The 18,631-nt window shown below is 40.6% G+C and overlaps 1 protein-coding gene across 1 annotated transcript in view; it reads right to left on the bottom strand.

Annotated features, from left to right (window-relative positions):
• Positions 1–18,631, bottom strand: part of CACNA2D3 (calcium channel, voltage-dependent, alpha 2/delta subunit 3) — an 869,108-nt gene that overhangs the window by 1,806 nt on the left and 848,671 nt on the right. The window contains exons 36-37 of the mRNA XM_012643362.1: positions 1,267–1,379; positions 966–1,048 (exon numbers count right to left, since the gene is read on the bottom strand). Coding sequence (XP_012498816.1) covers positions 966–1,048; positions 1,267–1,379 — 196 coding nt within the window. The remainder of the gene's footprint in view (positions 1–965; positions 1,049–1,266; positions 1,380–18,631) is intronic.

The raw sequence follows: 18,631 nt of genomic DNA, 5'->3' as shown, positions 1-18,631 counted from the left end.
TCTTAATAAATCCCAAGTTCTTGTTAGTACTATACTGACTTTAACATCTTTTCTAGGACTTGGATAGTTTAAACAACATTAAAATTAGTTGCTATTTAAAGATGAGATTAACACTCACTTGGCTCTGGTGGTATTTTCAAGAGCAGATATCTTCCCAATCTTCCTATAGTAATTGTTCTAGGAAAGGTTTCCATTTTGGGGGATGGAGGTGGAGTTAATTTTTAAATTTTTATTATTTTTCTATATTTAAACTTATTTTGTTGCCTGCAGCATTATGGGAGGTATTCTCTTATAAATCACCTAGATCTGTGATAAGTTTACTTTTCTTAGTATTAAGCCTTATTTTTCCCTGACCATCACCTTAGTTATCAATGGAATGTCTTTATACTTGTGACCTCATGTGGTTAGGGGGTTTAGAGGCTTATCACTCCACCTTCATAAACTATGATTCTTTTTATTTATTTTTTATTTTCTTTATGCCAGCCTTCAGAAAGGAGCTGTGACTCTTTATCTGATATTAATATTGCCACTTTTGCTTTAAGTGAATTTCTTGTAAATAAAAGGCTGTCCAAAAATAAGCAGGGTAAAATAATTTTAACTTCAATTTAAACTGGTAAACCAATTTGATCAGAGCCACATTGTGTGTGATAAAATTACAGTGCATCCATAATATCCATAATATATTATTATATAATACAGTATATCCATAATTATGAAGATAGTAAAAACATTTTTAAGAAAATATATGGATATGATAGGAAAAGACTATCAAGCATAAACTAAATGACAAGGCATTAAGGGGATGAAAGTAGAGGACAATTAGCTTTTCTAGATCTTCTTTTTTAGCTTCCTAAAAGGGATTATTTTCTCTTGAGCAAAATTTCTAGCTATAGTTCTCTGACCACTGTGAGAGTCTCACTGTGAATCTGATGAGAAAAGGGAGCAGGAACAGTTCTCAGACTTACCTCAGGATGGAAGCCGTGACAAGATTCTGGACGCCTTCTGATCTTCTGGGCCTTTAAACGTTCACACTTAAGGGATTCATTATGTTGACTGTAGTTAAGGCAGGTTTCCAAGAATTACTTTTTCTACTCTGCATTTCATTGGTCAAAATTTGGCACAAAACTCTCTTAACAACTACCCTCTCTCCAACAGTGGGAAGGATGTAATTTTCTCCTTTCTGATATTTCTCCCCCAGGTTTCCTTACTCTCCATCCCCCTTACCAGATTCAGCAGCCGTGGCTGGACCTGCACACAAAAGGATATACCTGATTTCAATGGGCGCCATGGTGATGGGGGCCACAGACTCACAGAGGCAGCTGCTGTCCACCACCACCATGAACAAGTTGCTGCTTGGGATCTGCTGGATGACAAAGGACCTGTTGGGACAAGAGGCAGAAAGACAGTGAGGGGTCAGTTACCATCCCTGAATTGAAGAGCCATGAGGAAGACTTCTCCCCCAGCTGGTAACAACTATCATATTTTGTAAAGCAAAGCAAGTTTTACAAATGGCTTTACTGTGGCCAGGTGCGGTGGCTCATGCCTGTAATCCTAGCACTCTGGGAGGCCGAGGCGGGCAGATTGTTTGAGCTCAGGAGTTTGAAACCAGCCTGAGCAAGAGCAAGACCCCGTCTCTACTAAAAATAGAAAGAAATTAGCTGGACAACTAAAAATATATAGAAAAAATTAGCCAGGCATGGTGGCCCATGCCTGTAGTCCCAGCTACTTGGGAGGCTGAGGCAGAAGGATTGCTTGAGCCCAGGAGTTTGAGGTTGCTGTGAGCTAGGCTGACGCCACGGCACTCTAGCCCCGGTAACACAGTGAGACTCTGTCTCAAAAAAAAACAAAAACAAAAAAACAAATGGCTTTACTATACTAAAGACCCATCATGAGGCTTTTCACTTACCAATATCAAGCTTAATTGAGAAAACAATGGCTATGGCTACTGTATGCAGCTCATACAACTCACTTTGGAAAGACTGGAGTTTTCTGTGTACACAAAGCAGGACAATCAGAGTTGGCTAAATCACCTCAGTTTCCAAAGTTTAAGAGGTTAGGCTTTTCTAAGCCTAATTTCCTTTTCCCAGAGCCTAAAAATTACCTAAAATTTAATTTGATGTTCCTCTAGGTGGAGTTCTGTCTCCTCCCCTCAAGGATAGACTGAAACTATGTCACGCTGATGGCAAAAGAGGTAGTGAACTCCCTAGACCCCACCTTGTACCACTTTGCCCAATGTCTGCCTGGAATAGAGGACATTGTTGTGAATGAAATTAATGCTAGTCAGTTAGAAGGTCCCACCCTTCTCAAAGTCCACGTTCTGTACAGAATTAAGGCTGTGTAGCAGCTCTGACCTTCTGGATTCATTAAGACAGTGAGTTCCACTGAAGTAAGCTTGATGGCGCCTCCTTCTCCCACTGCCCAACACATTGAAGTGACAAAGTAATGCCACCATAAAAATACTCTTTCAACAAAATATACTACTGACTCTTTAAAGGAAAAAATTAGAGATCAAAAATCTCACATTCTTCCAGAGCAGCTAAATATTTAGCCTCAGACTTAGAACCCTTGCCACAACTTTTTATGGTATTTCATTAAATTCAGGTTAATAGACATTAACCTAACTAAGTTGTTAATGGCTCCGTAAGTTTTATCTTCATTCATCTTTCTCTCAATAAATTCGTTATATTCTCTAGAGTATGTCACCATGGTGAATTATTAATAAAATCATGCAATGAAGAAAACCTCTTCTGCTTTGTGGGAAATTATAAAGAAGGGAAATGGACCCTTCCCCTTTTTATTCACCTGCTGCCACCTCATATGTTGAATTATTCAAGAATGCCTCTGAGACTACAACTCAATTGGCTTCCTTTCTACAAATGCCCAATGCCCATCTAATATCCTTCATTTACGTTCATTTTCTTCATCCACAGTAGGGAACCCAGGGCATGCCACTGCTCAAAGATGCTTCCTCAATGCCTACACCACCATCCACACTCCAGGACACCCACTCTCTGCCCTTTCCACTCTTCCTCAGAACTACATCTGGCTGGAGAAAAATATTCAACCTTGCTAACTGTTTTGCTAAATTAAAAAAAAAAATCTCTGTTTTACCTTCACCCTTTAATACTAGATCATTTCTTGCCTGTGCAAGGACATTGCTTCAGCAGTTGGCCTCTTCTTAATGGATCATGCCCATCAACATAAAAATATCCTACCTGAGACAGCTCTCAGCAGAGAACCAATGCTTTCCACCTTGGAGGCGGGTTAACAGAGTCTCAAAGAAAAGTGCAAAACCAAGAGCACACAACTCTCTGAAGAACAAATAATTGACTAGAAGATTAAGTCAAATTAATGTACTTGATGAACAGTAAAGGAGAAAGAGATGAAAATATGAAATAGAAGATCCAAAGGGAAAAAATATTTTCTGAATTGAAAAAAAAAAATCCTATCCTTTTCATCGAATGGGCTCATTCAAGCCTTAGTGAAACTTCAGATCACCAAAGATACAGCCCAATCCTAAAAAGCTTCTCTAGAAACAAATTACTTAAAAAGGAATGAGAATGAAATCAACTTCTCAAAGGGAGTACTGAGATGAAGAAAGAGAGCAACATATTTAAAGTTTTGAGGGAACAGAAAAAAGGAAGTCAAAGGTATTATACGTTAGTGTCCAGAGAAAAACAGATTCTATGTAACTGTGGATATTTATAGAAAATTATGTTTTATAATTTAGGAATAATTACTGAAAAAATATATAAAAATGAAAACCTGACCTATCTAAGATAGCATGATAAATTAAACACACACACACAAGGCTGCCAGTATAAACCTAAAATTATTATTAATACCAATCACAATAAATGTGAGGTTGTTAGATTAAAAGGTATTTTGGGGTTTACAAAAATACCAACATTATGCTGTTTGCCACAGGCACTCCCAAAACAGAATGACATGGGAGGAGGAAAAAATGTATCAGAAAAATGCTAACAATAAAACAGAGAAACAAGTTTGGTAATATTCTTACACAAATATTCAGAGTAAAAAATATGTTAAAATGTAATAAATAAAACAGTGTACTGGAAAACAGTAGAATCCACTAACAAGACACGCATGATTCTTTAAGTGTGTAATAATCACAGTGCACACACTGATAGAAATACCAAAAGGGATTGCTGAAAGTAGGATCTATTAAAAATGTGGAGCAAACACTCTTCAGATCTAACAATGCAGAATATTAGTTATTTTCAAACATGAGGAACTGCAACACATACCAAAGAGCCAACAGCATCAATTACATGTCCTTCTTTTATGGTACAGTATAATCAGAAATTAATGGCAAAAAGATATATACAGTGAAAATTAAAAGTTAAAAAACAAATTTTGTGAATCCTTGAGCATTTGAGAACTGCCCAGACTCAAATTTGTGCAGTATCACCTCAGACACTTTTATTGAAAAAAATGAAGGTTGCAAATAGTTGAACTAAAGTTTTTGAATCAAGAAGCTGGAAAAATAAGAACATAGGACTGCACCTGTACCCCTATGCATGGCCTTCCCTCTTGTCCGTTGGACTGAGTACCGATGCCCCTCCACAAAGCCCATCTCTCGGGCTTCTGCAAGGAGGTGACTGATAGCAGAGAAGAGACAGGTGGCCACTGCACAAATGGTTTTCCTAGTTGACACATTTGCTGTCACATCTCCCATCTCAGGAAAAACAAAACTCATTCTTGACCTTCCCTCCAGCTACTGCCATGTTTCTCTGCCCTCCTTGTAGTATGACTCCTAAATAGAATTATCTACAATCTCTGTCTCCCTCTCTGTCCTTCCTCCTACCTCTCCTTCCTTCACAAATCCATTCCAGCAAGGCTGTAGTCCTCACCGCTCCACCTGAATCTGTTCTTGCCAAGGACACCAATGACTTCATCACCTTTCTTCTGCCTCCCCTGCCCCTCCTTCCTCCTTCCTTGCTCACTGCCTGCCCTTCACAATATACTGCGGTTTCCACAGCAACAAGGCTGCATCTGACTGTGCCTGGGACAGAGCAGACTCTCAATAAATGTTTGTTGAATCAATAACAGAATTCGTAATAATAAAAGCAGCAGAAGAAAATGCAAAAAAAACTGTGAAGATAATCAACAGAATCAAACTCTGGTTTAAAAAAATATTAACATGAATCAACTTTTCGGACTCCTGATCAAGAAAGAAGCCACAAAGTAATATTATAACCCAAAAGACACAGGGGCATTTTAAACATTTTTGGTGACTATTATGTATACCATTGCAAACAGTTTGAAAACTTCGAGAAAACACACCTTTGGGGATAAAGTATAAATTATCTACATTTGGCCAAGCTATAAAAATCATGAGCAGACCAATTGCCACGAACAAAACTGAAATGCTCATTGAGAATCTACCCCAGGTGAATGCCACCAAATCACCCAAAGAACAGATATTGCTGTGTTCCTAGAAAACCCACATGAACCCACTGACCAACTATTAGAACTAATAAAAGAACTCAGCAAGCTGACTAGTTACATAATCCGCATATAAAACCACAGCCTGACACTGGCAATAGCCAATGAAAAATATTTATGAAATAAAGAACCATTGATAGTATCAGTCATCACTATAAAATTCTCAAGAATAAATCTAGTAAAACATGTGCCTTTATGAAGAAAATGAGAACATAAAAAGACAACCTAAAAACTGGAGGGAGGCACAAAGTTTGGAAAGGGGCTCTCATATTTTAAAGATGTCATTTTTCCCCTAATTAACCTTCTGATTCAAAGCAATAGCAATCAAAATTCCAATGGGACTTTTGACAGAATTGGAGACAATGATTCTAAGATTCTTTTAGAAGAGTAAATATAAAGAATAGTCTAGACATTTATAAAAATTGGGTTTTATAAAAAGGAAGGGAAAGTGCTTGCCCTACCTAATATCAACAGTGATGACCCAATTCACAGAAAAGGAAACACAGATGGACAACAAATAGGCAAAAAGAAGGAATGTAGGGACCAAGTAAAATTTAATAAATTAAATTCATAAGGCAGAGACCCTGTCATCTCCAGAGTGCTGGCTCTCACCTATGTCATTCTTAAATTAACTCACTGGCAACACCCATTCTCTGCCTGTGGTACCCAGATAAAGGCCAGGGCTGCTCAGCAGGTTACAGGCAAGCTACCAACCTGACCTTGCATCTCTCCAATAAAACAAGTGTGCACTGGCTGCAGGCACCCTCTGCTGGCTGAGCCCCCATTCCAGGCTGAGGACCCTCAAGTCTGGTCCTCCTAGCCATGCTACCCGTGGGGAAGACAGCAGGAGAGGGTGAGGGGAAACAAAAACATGGGAAGGGAAAGGAAGGGAAGATCGGAGAGGGACGAGGAAAATGTAGGAACACTGTGTAGTACAGGGTGCAGGGAAGGCGGGGGTCCTTGCACCCACTTTCTTTCTCCCTGCTTCCAGCTGATCTTTTAATTGCATTCTATCAGCCAAGTGATTTGGGCATGTTAATTTGCCTGTGAGCCTTTTTGTTCTGTGACCTCTATGATAACTTTCCTGGTAAGTTCTTGGCATTTATGCACAAAGTGAGCACAAAACAAGACATGTTCTGTAGGTTCTTTCTCTCTCTCTATATATATATAATGGATGGTGTTGTGCTAGGGCAAGGAGTATTGATTTGCTTCTTTTACAAAGAAAAAACTGAAACTCAAAGAGGATAAATAAACTCTTAACAGCAGCTATATGAATAAAACAAAATTACTCCCATTTTGCAGATGAAGAAATAAGAAGCTAAGTGACTTCCTAGAGTAACTGGGGCAGAGCTGAGGTTCAGACCCGAAGCTGCAGACCTCAGAGCCCAGGCTCACGTGCTCTACAACCACAAGCCGCAGACTGTGTGTCTTGCCCTGGAATCACTCGTGCTCACGCTCCTTGAGGGTAGACTTAGAGCAATCACTCAATACAGACGCTTAATGACAACGAATGCAAGATATCACTTTTAACACATTTACCAGGAAGCCCCACAGCAGAATTTCCCTCTTTCTTTTCCAAATCCTAGGAGATGAAAAGCCTGCATGCAGCTATGCTGAAGAGGAGAAAAGCCACCCCCTACAAAGGATTTGCCAGCGGAAAGATTAACTGCTTTTCCATATTTTAAAGACTTACTGTCTGCTTATTAACATGGTGCTTCGGAGGGGCCTGGGCAATGTTAGCTGTACATTTATGTGTACGATGTGTATTTATGGCCCGGGGTGCAGGGTTGAACTTCATAAAACACCCCTCCCTCCAGCTGGGCCCAGCAGCCAGGCTGACGTCATACCGCAGAGGGTCTGTGGCCTGGCGCGTTTGCCTGGGGCCAGAAAAGGCGAGGAGGAAGACGGCTCAGCGGAGAATCACGGAGGTTGTTTCGAAGCAGGGATAGGTCGAAACGCATGAAATAAACTAGGTCCTCAAGGGACAGGGAGTGGGGAAGAGGGAAGCAATTTTGATGTGTCCATTGACGGAACTGAAATAACCCAGGCCTCCCTCTCCCATTCACTACAGACCAAGAAGGAACTGGAGGGAAAAAGATGATGCGATTTCAAGACAGCCTCCCCGACAAGAGAGACTCCTTGCCGCTCGCTATCTTCTGAGAGGGGCTTTGCTAACCACATGACGAAAGCGATCACGATGCTTTTCTAATGCTCATCCCGAACAGACTTGCAGAATAGGGAGGAACCCAGGGATAAGATTCCCAGGGGACCACAGGGTTGCACATCCGGAGAACTTGGTTGTCTGGCCTTTCATTAAATGGACGTGAAACTGTGCCTCGAAAAATAATTGGGCAGGATAGAGTCTTAAAATGTTTAGAACCTAGGCTGAGGTCTTTTACCCTTTATAGATTTTCCATATTTTATCCAAAGATAAAGTGAAAGACACAGGGAGCTATTTACATGTGGTGCTGATCCTGATCTACACTGCACTACTCTCCGGTTGGATCGGATGGATACCTAACTATGGCTCTCCTTCAGGATCCTGTTCTCTGTGGAGGTAGGAAGATTCTCTGTTCCCCACCTGCCCCGCCCCAGCAAGCACTAGACTTCCCCACACTGACCCAGGCCCAAAAGTTGTGGAGAGCAAACATTTGGTGACTGTTTAAATCCAAACTAAAAATGAAATATTGAGGACATATTCTAATCTAGCACAACTCTATAGCCATGCCATGGAAAAGGAAAGACCAGCACCTCCTCATGCTCAGCCCAAACAAGGTAACAGGAGGAATAGCACTGCCTCACCTGCTCACCCCCAAAAAGTGACAGGCCTGGTAATTCTGCAGGTGAATCACTTTAGCATGTCAAGGCACATGTAGTTCTCAAATATCTAAACTGTTTCAGAGCACAGGGGAAGAAGGAAATATTTCAAATTCATTTTATGAGGAATGCTGATACAAAACCTGACCAAGATTATATAAAAAACTACAAATCTCTCCGTACGATTACTGATGCAATGATCTTCAATGAAATGCAATAACTAGACTTCAGGAGGACATTGAAAAAATAAAAAAGCATACTCCACTGAGGATTAACCTAGGAATGCAAGTGAACAAGCTTATTGAGTTATCCCAGCTTAACAGAGATTGAAACATGAAATGATTCTTTCCCTTCTGCCTTCTTTCTTTCTTGTTTAGTCTCTGTTTTCAACTCCAGTGTGTTGATTTATTGCTTTCTCACCTCTAAATGATATCTTGTATAGTTTCCATAACTTTCTGACTACTTTAGGCAAATAAAATTAGTATAGTCTAGTTCAATACTCTAATCTCATATCTAGTTCAAAGCTCACACCATCCTTCCTCTAAGCTTCTAAGTTCTAGTTTCTTCAGAACTAGAAGAAACTAGTTTGGGGTCAGGAACAGAGTAGCAAAGAGGAAAGCATTCTCTACTCACCAGGCCATGGTGCGGTTCTCTCACCCTAGCTTGTTTTCTTACACTGATTGGCCTTTGGTGTCTACTGTGTGGCCCAGCACCCAAATGTTGGTTCTCTGGGAGATTATCATGGATTCTGCAGAGGACCTAGAACTCTTCCACGCCACCCCCCAACTTGACCAGCCATGCAGCTCCTACCGTCAGAAGTTACTCCACAGCCTCTTGGCCCTGGGGTGACCTCCCCTGGAGGCAGCCCTCTTGTTGGGTTTCAGCAAGATGGCCGAGGACAGCTATCTGCCCTGTTGTCCCCAGAAACCTGGGAAACATGCACATCTTGCCTGGCCCAGCCGTGGGCTGCTTGAATGCTGCAGCTCCTCAAGTCTTGCCCTCTCCTCCAGTCCTCTTTTCCCTGCTCCGATGGGCACAAGGACACGTCAGTGTACCTGCTGCCTGTCAGACATTCAACCAGCGCTGGATTTCCTTCTTTCAGGTACCCCCGAAATGCAGAAGAGAGTCTCCTGGAGCTGCGGTCCCCAGCTCTTGGGCTGTGGACCGGTACCAGTCTGAGGCCTGTTAGGAGACAGGCTGCACAGCAGGACATAAGCAGCGGGTGAGTGAAGGAAGCTTCATCTGTATTTACAGCCGCTCCCCATCACTCACATCACCACATAAGCTCCGTCTCCTGTCAGATCAGTGGCGGCATTAGATTCTCATAGGAGCGTGAACCCTACTGTAAACCATGCATGCGAGGGATCAAGGTTGTGCGCTCCTTATGAGAATCTGATGCCTGATGATCTGAAGTGGAGCTGAGGTGGTGATGCTGGTGCTGGGGAGCAGCTGCAAATACAGATTATCATTAGCAGAGAGGTTTGACTACACAATAAATGTAATGCACTTGATTCATCCCAAAACCATCCCACGTCCCATCCCCTTCCCCTCCCGTCCATGGAAAAATTGTCTTCCATGAAACCGGTCCCTGGTGCCAAAAAGGTTGGGGACCGCTGTCCTGAAGAATTCCCCACAGCCCATCTGGCGCCCAGCAGGAAAAAGCACCTGCTGGAGGAAAATACCTCTTTCTATGAGCACTGATGCTCCTGTTAGGCCCTCATCAGTCTTCGGATGATACACTAAAGGTGGATCCAGTTTCTAACCCAAATAAGCTTGGGGGTGGGGCTGGCCTACTCCTGGAAGGGCCTGGGCCAGGCATGGGGAGGGTTGAGGCTTGGTGTAGCTGTCAGAGACACGGCACATTCAGTGGGTGACTTAGCAGGAGTGACTCTGTCGTCCATCCTGATCTTGGTACCAACTATTTCCTGGTGTGAAGATTGAAATCCCTTGGGGTAGACCACCACAAGTAGTCTTGAGCCCTGTGTGAATACGTGAGCCCCTGGGAAGGCGAGATTGAGTCCCTTCCTCCAACCAGGACAAGGCAGGCACCTCAGGCCAGTGGCGAGTGGGAGGGAGAACCCTGCAGCCTGTGAGCCGCACACCCCACCAAGTAACCGGGGCACAAACACGGGGTGCCAGTGAGCGCTTGCACTTGCCCAGTGAGAGTTCCTTTGTCTGAAGGAGCACAATACTAAAACAGCAAATAAAAAATATCATGACCGGTCAAGAGAGACCACAGAAAGAAGGAAAAAGTCTTACCTTCCTTTAATGACACTTTTTTCCTGCTTTTAAAACAGCCGACCTACATTTTCATTTTTTTAGCCTGGCAAAAGATGAAGCCAATCCTGTCAACCCACATCATTTCTGGCCTACTTTCCAACTGGTCTTGCATGGCTCATTCTGGAGGTGGCGTGGTCTTTCCCAATGGCAAGATGGATCACTCCATCCCTCATTTTATACCTTTCCACAGCCCCCGGCATGTACCCGATTATCTGCATTGAGTGAAGCAAACAAGGCCCTTTAAGATCCACTTGGCCCTCTCTCCAGCCTGATGTGTTCAAGTTCAACTGCCCCAAGCCACCTTCCTTCCCAACGTGCAGGCACGCTGACCTACCCCTGTGTTCTGGAACACGCTGTGCTGCTTCTCCCACAAAGCTGAGATCCAGGCAGAGCTCTAATTCCCAGCCTTAGTTGCTCATTGGAATCACCTGAGATTTTTGTTTTGTTTTTTGTTTTGCATTATTGTTTTGAACTGATGGCCACACCTAAAACAAATTACATTAGAATCCCTACAGGAAGGACCAAGGCATCATATTTTTTTTTTTTTTTTTTTTTTTTTTTTTTTGAGACAGAGTCTTACTCTGTTGCCCAGGCTAGAGTGCCATGGCATCAGCCTAGCTCACAGCAACCTCAAATTCCTGGGCTCAAGCGATCCTTCTGCCTCAGCCTCCCGAGTAGCTGGGACTACAGGCATGTGCCACCATGCCCGGCTAATTTTTTTCTATGTATTTTTAGTTGTCCGATTAATTTCTTTCTAATTTTGGTAGAGACGGGGCCTCACTCTTGCTCAGGCCAGTCTCGAACTCCTGACCTTGAGTGATCTGCCTGCCTCGGCCTCCCAGAGTGCTAGGATTACAGGCGTGAGCCACCGCGCCTGGCCCAGTTCTAAAAGAATTATTAAACACCACTTTCTCCGTGAAGCTCTCCTTGACAGAGGGAAGTATGTCCTCCTTCATTCTCCCATGACACGCTGTAGGTGCCTGTATCACCCATACAAAATATACACTCTGCTCTAAGCATGGGGAATTAAATACTCCCAACTATTTTGCTATCCTTGTACCACCACACTGGAAATGGCTGGAAGGACAGACACCAACACTCTAGGCTACACGAAAGACAGCCTGAAAACTATAAGCTCTGGAACATGTAGAAAATTCTCTTTTGGTAATTCAGGGGAACACATGGAAGAGTTATCCTCTATGGCAGCTAAAAGTGAGATCCAAAAAGAGGCCTCTGAGGGTGTCAGACAGGACGTACAGGTCACACACATTAAGAAGCCGTGAATGAAACAAAGAAGAAAACAAACAATGGTTTCCCAATAGGAGCCCAGATCAAAAGTCATGAGGACACATGCTTCCAATTTCAAGAGTTGATTGGCCACCAAGCTGCTGCTCCCCCAGTACCCCTCAGTGTATTCTATAGGGTGGTGGTAGCAGGAATTGATTTCTTCAGCAACATAATACACTGGGGTAAGCCAGCTAGTGGCTTCCCTTCCTCCATCTTTCTCTAGATAACCAGACGGTTATTTTGTTCTTTTAATTTGGGTAATTTTGCCTCCTACTAGACTTCTGGGAGTGACATAGGTCTCCTTTATTTTTGTTTCCTATACATCAGCTCAGTACTAAAGCTTACTGAATAACAAGGGAAAAAGAGGGAAAGTAAAAATATAATCCAAAGTAGCACAACTCCCTGGCAAATGAGTTTTACAGACTACAGCACAAGGTTTAAGCTGCACAGCATTTTTGTTTATTCGCATAACTCTTCAAGGTCCTCTCTGCTTCTGGTTGATTTCAGAAAAAAGAGGGCTCTGCCTGACCAACTGTAGAAGTTTCTCTTTGATATCCAATTTCCCTTCTTTTGGTACCAATATCCTATTCTCCTGCAGGACTCCACCCTTCCTCCAAGCAGTCCAGGTGCTTCTGAGGCACTGGCCCTGCCCAGGCACACCAGCTGGGCCTGAGCTCATTGGTACAATTCCTTCCCATGGAGGAAACAATGGGCTTACATATGAGTACTGGACCGAAGTTAGTCCAATCAGACTGAAACCCAGAACTCTTATCTCTACCCCCAACATGTGAGAACCACGAAGTTTTCAGCCTCTGGAGCCACTGGCAGGTGTCCTGTGCTCAAGAATGGAAATGCCTGCTGGGAAATGCATACAGAAAACCTGGGTCTTGGTCCTAACCTTTCGGAAACTAGAGTAAGCCTAACATGAAGCCTATATCTCAACTTTTCCCTTTATTGTTTAAGTTTGAGTTGAGCTTTCTGTCATTACTAAATGAAAGGATATTAGGTGATATGCTTCTAAATTCCATTTGATGGCCATTACGTTGCCTGCACCCTGCAGGTGGCCTGAAGGAGCTGAGCCCCTAGAAACCATGTGTATGGCTCACACCAGGTGTATCTTGATGGCCAGCCAAGGACCAGACTGGTATAGCCTCTCCTGCTCCATTTCACTAGCGTGGGAAATGTGCTGTGTTTTCACAGCTAAGTGCTAAGATTAAATGGGACCAGCATATTCTCTTTGTTATACTTATTTATTCAAAAATGTATACAATGGACACATTATGGAATTCCATTTGTGACTTGCTGATGGGGAGAGCACACAAAAAGCTGGGATGATGCTTTGTCTGCAGGGCAGTGTCCCACGGTGGTATATATTATATTGTAGACAGAATGCATCAATTAAAAGCCATCATAATGACTTCCACTCATCCTTGGCCCATTGAGGATTTGTTGCGATTTATGGTGCCGACCCAGAGCTTGAAAACAACTTGGGCAGGAAGTTCTTTGGCATTGTCAGCCCAAGGCAGGTGGGAAGGAATGGTATTTTGTGTTTGAAGTGCAAGGGGGGGAGCACCATAGAATGAAAAGCAAGAGGGACCCAGTTTTCTTTTCTTATCCCAGAGGAAGAGAATCTCAAAAGAGCTGACAACAAAAGATATCTTCAAAACTTGGCTATAATTTTAGCTTTTCAAAGTTTTTTTTTTTTTTTAACTAGGGTCTTTGGTAAATCTTCTTAATTATGACATGAACCATTTTTCTTCTAATCCCTTAAGAAGAGTAAGGAATTTGTTTAATATTTTCACTGAAACTATTAGTGTCTTTTCTTATAAATAAGGACAATAATAGCTAACATTTATGGAGTGTTTACTTAATGCTTAGTGCTTTTCTAAGCAGTTCCCCTTTAATCTTGACACCAACTCAAAGAAATACCATTATCTCCATTTTTTAGATGAAAACATTCAAGTTGAGAAGTTAAACAACTTTCCCAAATCCTAAAAACCATCGAGTATCAAAGTATCAAAACTCTACAAAGCCAGGCCTGCTCGACGCCAACCTTTGTTTCAGCCATCACATCCGAGTGTAACTAACGACCACCATCACCATGACCACAGCCACCACAACCAAGACAGTCCTACTCTACACTTACCAAGCACTCACCCTGTGCAGGCCTGGCGTGAAGGCCTTTTACCTAAAACTGATGCATTTCACAGCTCTATGAGGCAGGTAATGTTATTCCCAAGTTACAGAAAAGGCACCTGAGGTGTAGAGAATGTCAGTGATTTGGTCCCATTTTGGTTTAAAGACAGCACAGGTAATAGGTGATCAGAGCCATGATCTGGATTCAAGCTATCAGACTTTAAAGCCTGCTATCTCACCCACCGTGCAAGAAAATCTCACATGGAATCGTGTTTGGGCAATAATTCTCTGATAAACAGAGCAGAGAATCTGTCCCTAGATCGAAGGGGCAAGTTGACACTACCTTGAACTCACAGTTCTAATCTCATACTTTCTAGCTTTACACTGTCTTCCACAATCTCCACGTGAATTGTTGGGTTTATTTAGTAAAACAGAACAGCATCAGAATGAACCATCAGGAAGCCTGAATAAAAGTGTACCCTTACATTGTGTAAGGAATTCACTGGGGAGTTAAACATCTACTTTTAAATGATCTGGCAAAGTAAATTCTGATCATCAATAATTGCTTTCTAAAAGGTTGGACATCTTGCTTTACGTGAAAAAGGCATTTTTTCCAGTATATTATGTTAATGGCAAGAAAACAATTGAGCTAAGTGTAAGACCAGTTTTGCATAGAAAAAAAGACTGAAAGGAGGTATAACATCATTTAAATATTAATACTATATTTCTGCTTATTGCCATTTTACAGATGAAGTAAATCGCTCAAAGTTACAGAGCTGATAAGACACAGAGCTGGGATTCAAACCCAGGACATATGGCTTCACAGCCTGAGCATGTAAGTTTTTTGCTGTTTAGTTCCTAGTGGTAACATAGCATGTAATTTTGACTTTATTCTTTACACAATTCTCTATTTTTCAGTTTTCTACAATGAGTAGGAATTACATTTTAATGAGAACCAAGAGCTATGGAATTATAACTTTTTATTCTATAGATCATATCTATATATCTCTGTATATATTAAATATTTAGAGAACTAAGTCACAGTGATCAGCATTTTACTGGACAATCTCAGTAACTAACCACCAGAAAAACTAAAATCAGAGTGAAATTCCTCCAAGATCATTAATTGAAAAAACAAGCAAGTGTCTCCTTAGTGACCTTGCCGTTCTCTCCCATGTGCTCAGTTTGACTGTATGTCCTTGGAGTGAGTACCCTCCCACCCCCAAAAGGAGCCCTCCCTACACTGTCAGTTTTAACACTGCCTGATCTACAGTTGGAGCTCAATACACTTTTCTGGTTGAAATAAAAGCTGAATGCTTGCCTTCTTATTTTGACTCTATCTAAGCTGTCTGAATAACATATCTTGTGGCTTTGAATTAATGTCCCAGGGAAATAGACAAATCACGTAATTTGCTATATTTTGGGATCTGACTTCTGAAACCAATGTTGCCAATAATTCCCACCCCTATTCAACAGTCCCTTATCACAATGAAGCATGATTATTCACTTTGAATAGTGTAAGTACTACAGTGGAGACCTACAGCTGGGCGGAGTTTCAAGAGAGACAGATGTATTCCAGAAACACTGTATGAAAGGCAATGTTTTAGATGTTTTTTATTAGTGTTCCCACGGATTTTTGTGATGATTGGTAATATACTCTAACACAGGGGGAAAAAAATGTTTCCTACAACAAATATCAGAACTGTTCTCTTATTCTGGGTGTACTTGATCCACACAGAGAATATCAATATGGAATAAATGGAAGAATAAAATGAAGGAGGTGAGAGATAAAAGGGGTGCTGGAAAGCTGACTGGTTCAGAAGTCAGTGGAGTTGCCTCAAACTTCCATGTGAAATTAATGTGCAAAAACACTCGGAGACATGTCCTGTTCCCACTTTCACCCTTAGATTTCCCATCTCAAAAGTGATTTTTAAGGTCCGTCCCCAATACAATATTCTAAGATACTTGGCTTTCACATCATTGCTTCCTCCTCATAAAAAAATCCTCAAATTTCTCCAGGCTAACAGGCTTAGGTTAGCTGTTACCTGCATCCTTCCTTTCCATTAGTCCCCTCTGTTGCCAACACTCTTTTTTTGGTGGTGGGGAGGTCTTGACTTCGTGATTTTTTTCAAATTTTATTTTCTTTTAAATTGACAATTTATAATTGTATGTATTTATGAGATGCAAAGTGATGTTATTATTTATGAATACAATGTGGAAAAATTAAATCAAGCTAATTAGCATATCCATCACCTCAAATACTTATCATTTGAAATTTACTTTCTTAGCAAGTTGGAAATGTATAATATACTATTATTAACTACATTCACCATGCTGTACAACAGTACTCAAAAGAAATCTTAGTCCTCCTGTCTAATTGAGATTTTGTATCTTTTGACCAACATTTCCCCATCCCCCAGCCTCTGTAACCGCCATTCTACTCTCCCTTTCTATGAGTTTGATTGTCTTAGATTTTGCATATAAATGAGAACCTGTAGAATTTGTCTTTCTGTGTCTGGTTTATTTCATATAGCATAATGTTCTCCAATTCCATCTTTGTTGTTGCAAATAACATAATTTCCCTCTTTTTAAAGGATGAATAGTATTCCATTGTGTATATATACCACGTTTTCTTTATTTATTCATCTGCTGATGGACACCTAGGTTGATTCCATAACTTAGCTATTGTGAATACTGCTGCAATAAACATGGAAGTGCAAACATCTCTTTGACAAACTGATTTCAAATCTTTTGGATAAATACCCAGAAGTGGAATTCCTGATCATATGGTAATTCTATTTTTAGTTTTTTGAGGAAACTCCATACAGTTTTCCATAATGGCTATACTAATTTACATTCCCACCAACACGGTACAAGGGTTTTCCTTTCTCCACATCCTCGCCAACACTTGTTATCCTTTGTCTTTTTGATAATAGCCATTCTGGCAGTGTGAGATGATATCTCATGGTGGTTTTCACTGTATTTCCCTAATGGCTAGCAATGTTGAGCATTTTTTCATTTATCTATTGGCCATTTGTATGTCTTCTTTTGAGAAGTGTCTATTCAGGTTCTTGCCCATTTTTTAATTTTTTGTTTTCTTGCTATTGAATTGTTTGAATTCCTTATGTATTTTGGATATTAACCCCTTATCTGATGTGTGGATTACAAGCATTTTCTCTCAATCTGTAGGTTGTCTCTTCACACTGTTAATTGTTTCCTTTGCTGTGCAGAGCTTTTTAGTGTGATAGAATCCCATTTGTCTATTTTTGCTTTTATTGCCTGTGCTTTGGGGTCAAATCCAAAAAATCATTGCCAAGATCATGTGTAGTTTTTGTGTTTCCATATACTAATAATGAACTATCCAAAAAGGAAATCAAGAGGACAATCCCATTTACAATACCTACAAAAAATAATAAAACATATAGGAATAAATTTCACCAAGGAGGCAGAAAACCTATACACTGAAAACTACAAAATGTTGATGAAAGAAATTGAAGAAGACACAAATAAATGGAAAGACATCCTGTGTTCCTGAATTGGAAAAACTAATATTGTTAAGATGTCCATTCTACCCAAAGTGATCTATAGATTTCATGCAATCCCTATCAAAATTCCAATGCCATTTTTCGTAGAAATAGATAAAACAATCCTAAAATTCATACAGATGCATCAAAAATCCTGAATAGGCAAGGCAATCACAAGCAAAAAAGAACAAAGCTGGAGACATCACACTACCTTATTTCAAACTATTCTGCAAATCTATAGTAATTAAAACAGCATGGTTCTAGCAAAAGAACAGACACATCTACCAATGGAACAGAATAAAGAGCCCAGAAATGAACCTATGCATGTATGGTCAATTGATATTTTGACAAAGGTACCAAGAATACACAATGGGAAAAAGATAGTCTCTTCAATAAATAGTGCTGGGAAAACTGGATATCCACTTGCAAAATTATGAAACTGGACCCTTATCTCACACTATATAGAAAAATCAACTCAAAATGGATTAAAGATGTACATGTAAAACCAGAAACTATAAAACTGCTAAAAGAAAACATATGGGGAAAAAGTTACATGACATTGTTCTGGGCAATGATTTTTTTTTTAGATTTGACACCAAACCTCTTTAATTGGCACTTTTCTAACATAAAAAAGAGTTGTTTAGACTCTAAAAGTTAAAATTCAAAAATTCATAAATGTAACACCTGTACATCATTTCTAACAAATACAGAGAAATTCTATGCATGGTCAAGGAGAAAAGTTTTAAGGAGTAAATACTATATCCCAGGGCTAGAGGTAAAAATGAAACAGATTCTCCTTTGAAATCCTGAAACCAAGCCGCCAAAAGAGCCAAGGTAATCCACTGGTAATTTAAATGCATGCTTCAATCAAACTTAACATTCTCCAGAGGAATATAATAGAATCCAAGACATCTATTAATACAATGTATCATCCACAATATCCAGAGTACAAAAATTACTATACATGTGAAGAAGCATGTATAATAATAGTGTCACATAATAAAAAGTGACAAAATAGTCAAGAGAAAAATAAATTACTAAAAATGAACAAACATATGACTCAGATGTTAGAATTAGTACATAAGTATTAATGGATAAGATAAAATATCTTATAATGC

The sequence above is a fragment of the Propithecus coquereli genome, unplaced genomic scaffold, assembly GCF_000956105.1.
Source record: "Propithecus coquereli isolate 6110/MARCELLA unplaced genomic scaffold, Pcoq_1.0 Scaffold1, whole genome shotgun sequence".
Taxonomy (NCBI): domain Eukaryota; kingdom Metazoa; phylum Chordata; class Mammalia; order Primates; family Indriidae; genus Propithecus; species Propithecus coquereli.
Note: the sequence above shows the minus strand (reverse complement) of the source record. Positions and strands in the feature narration are given on the sequence as shown.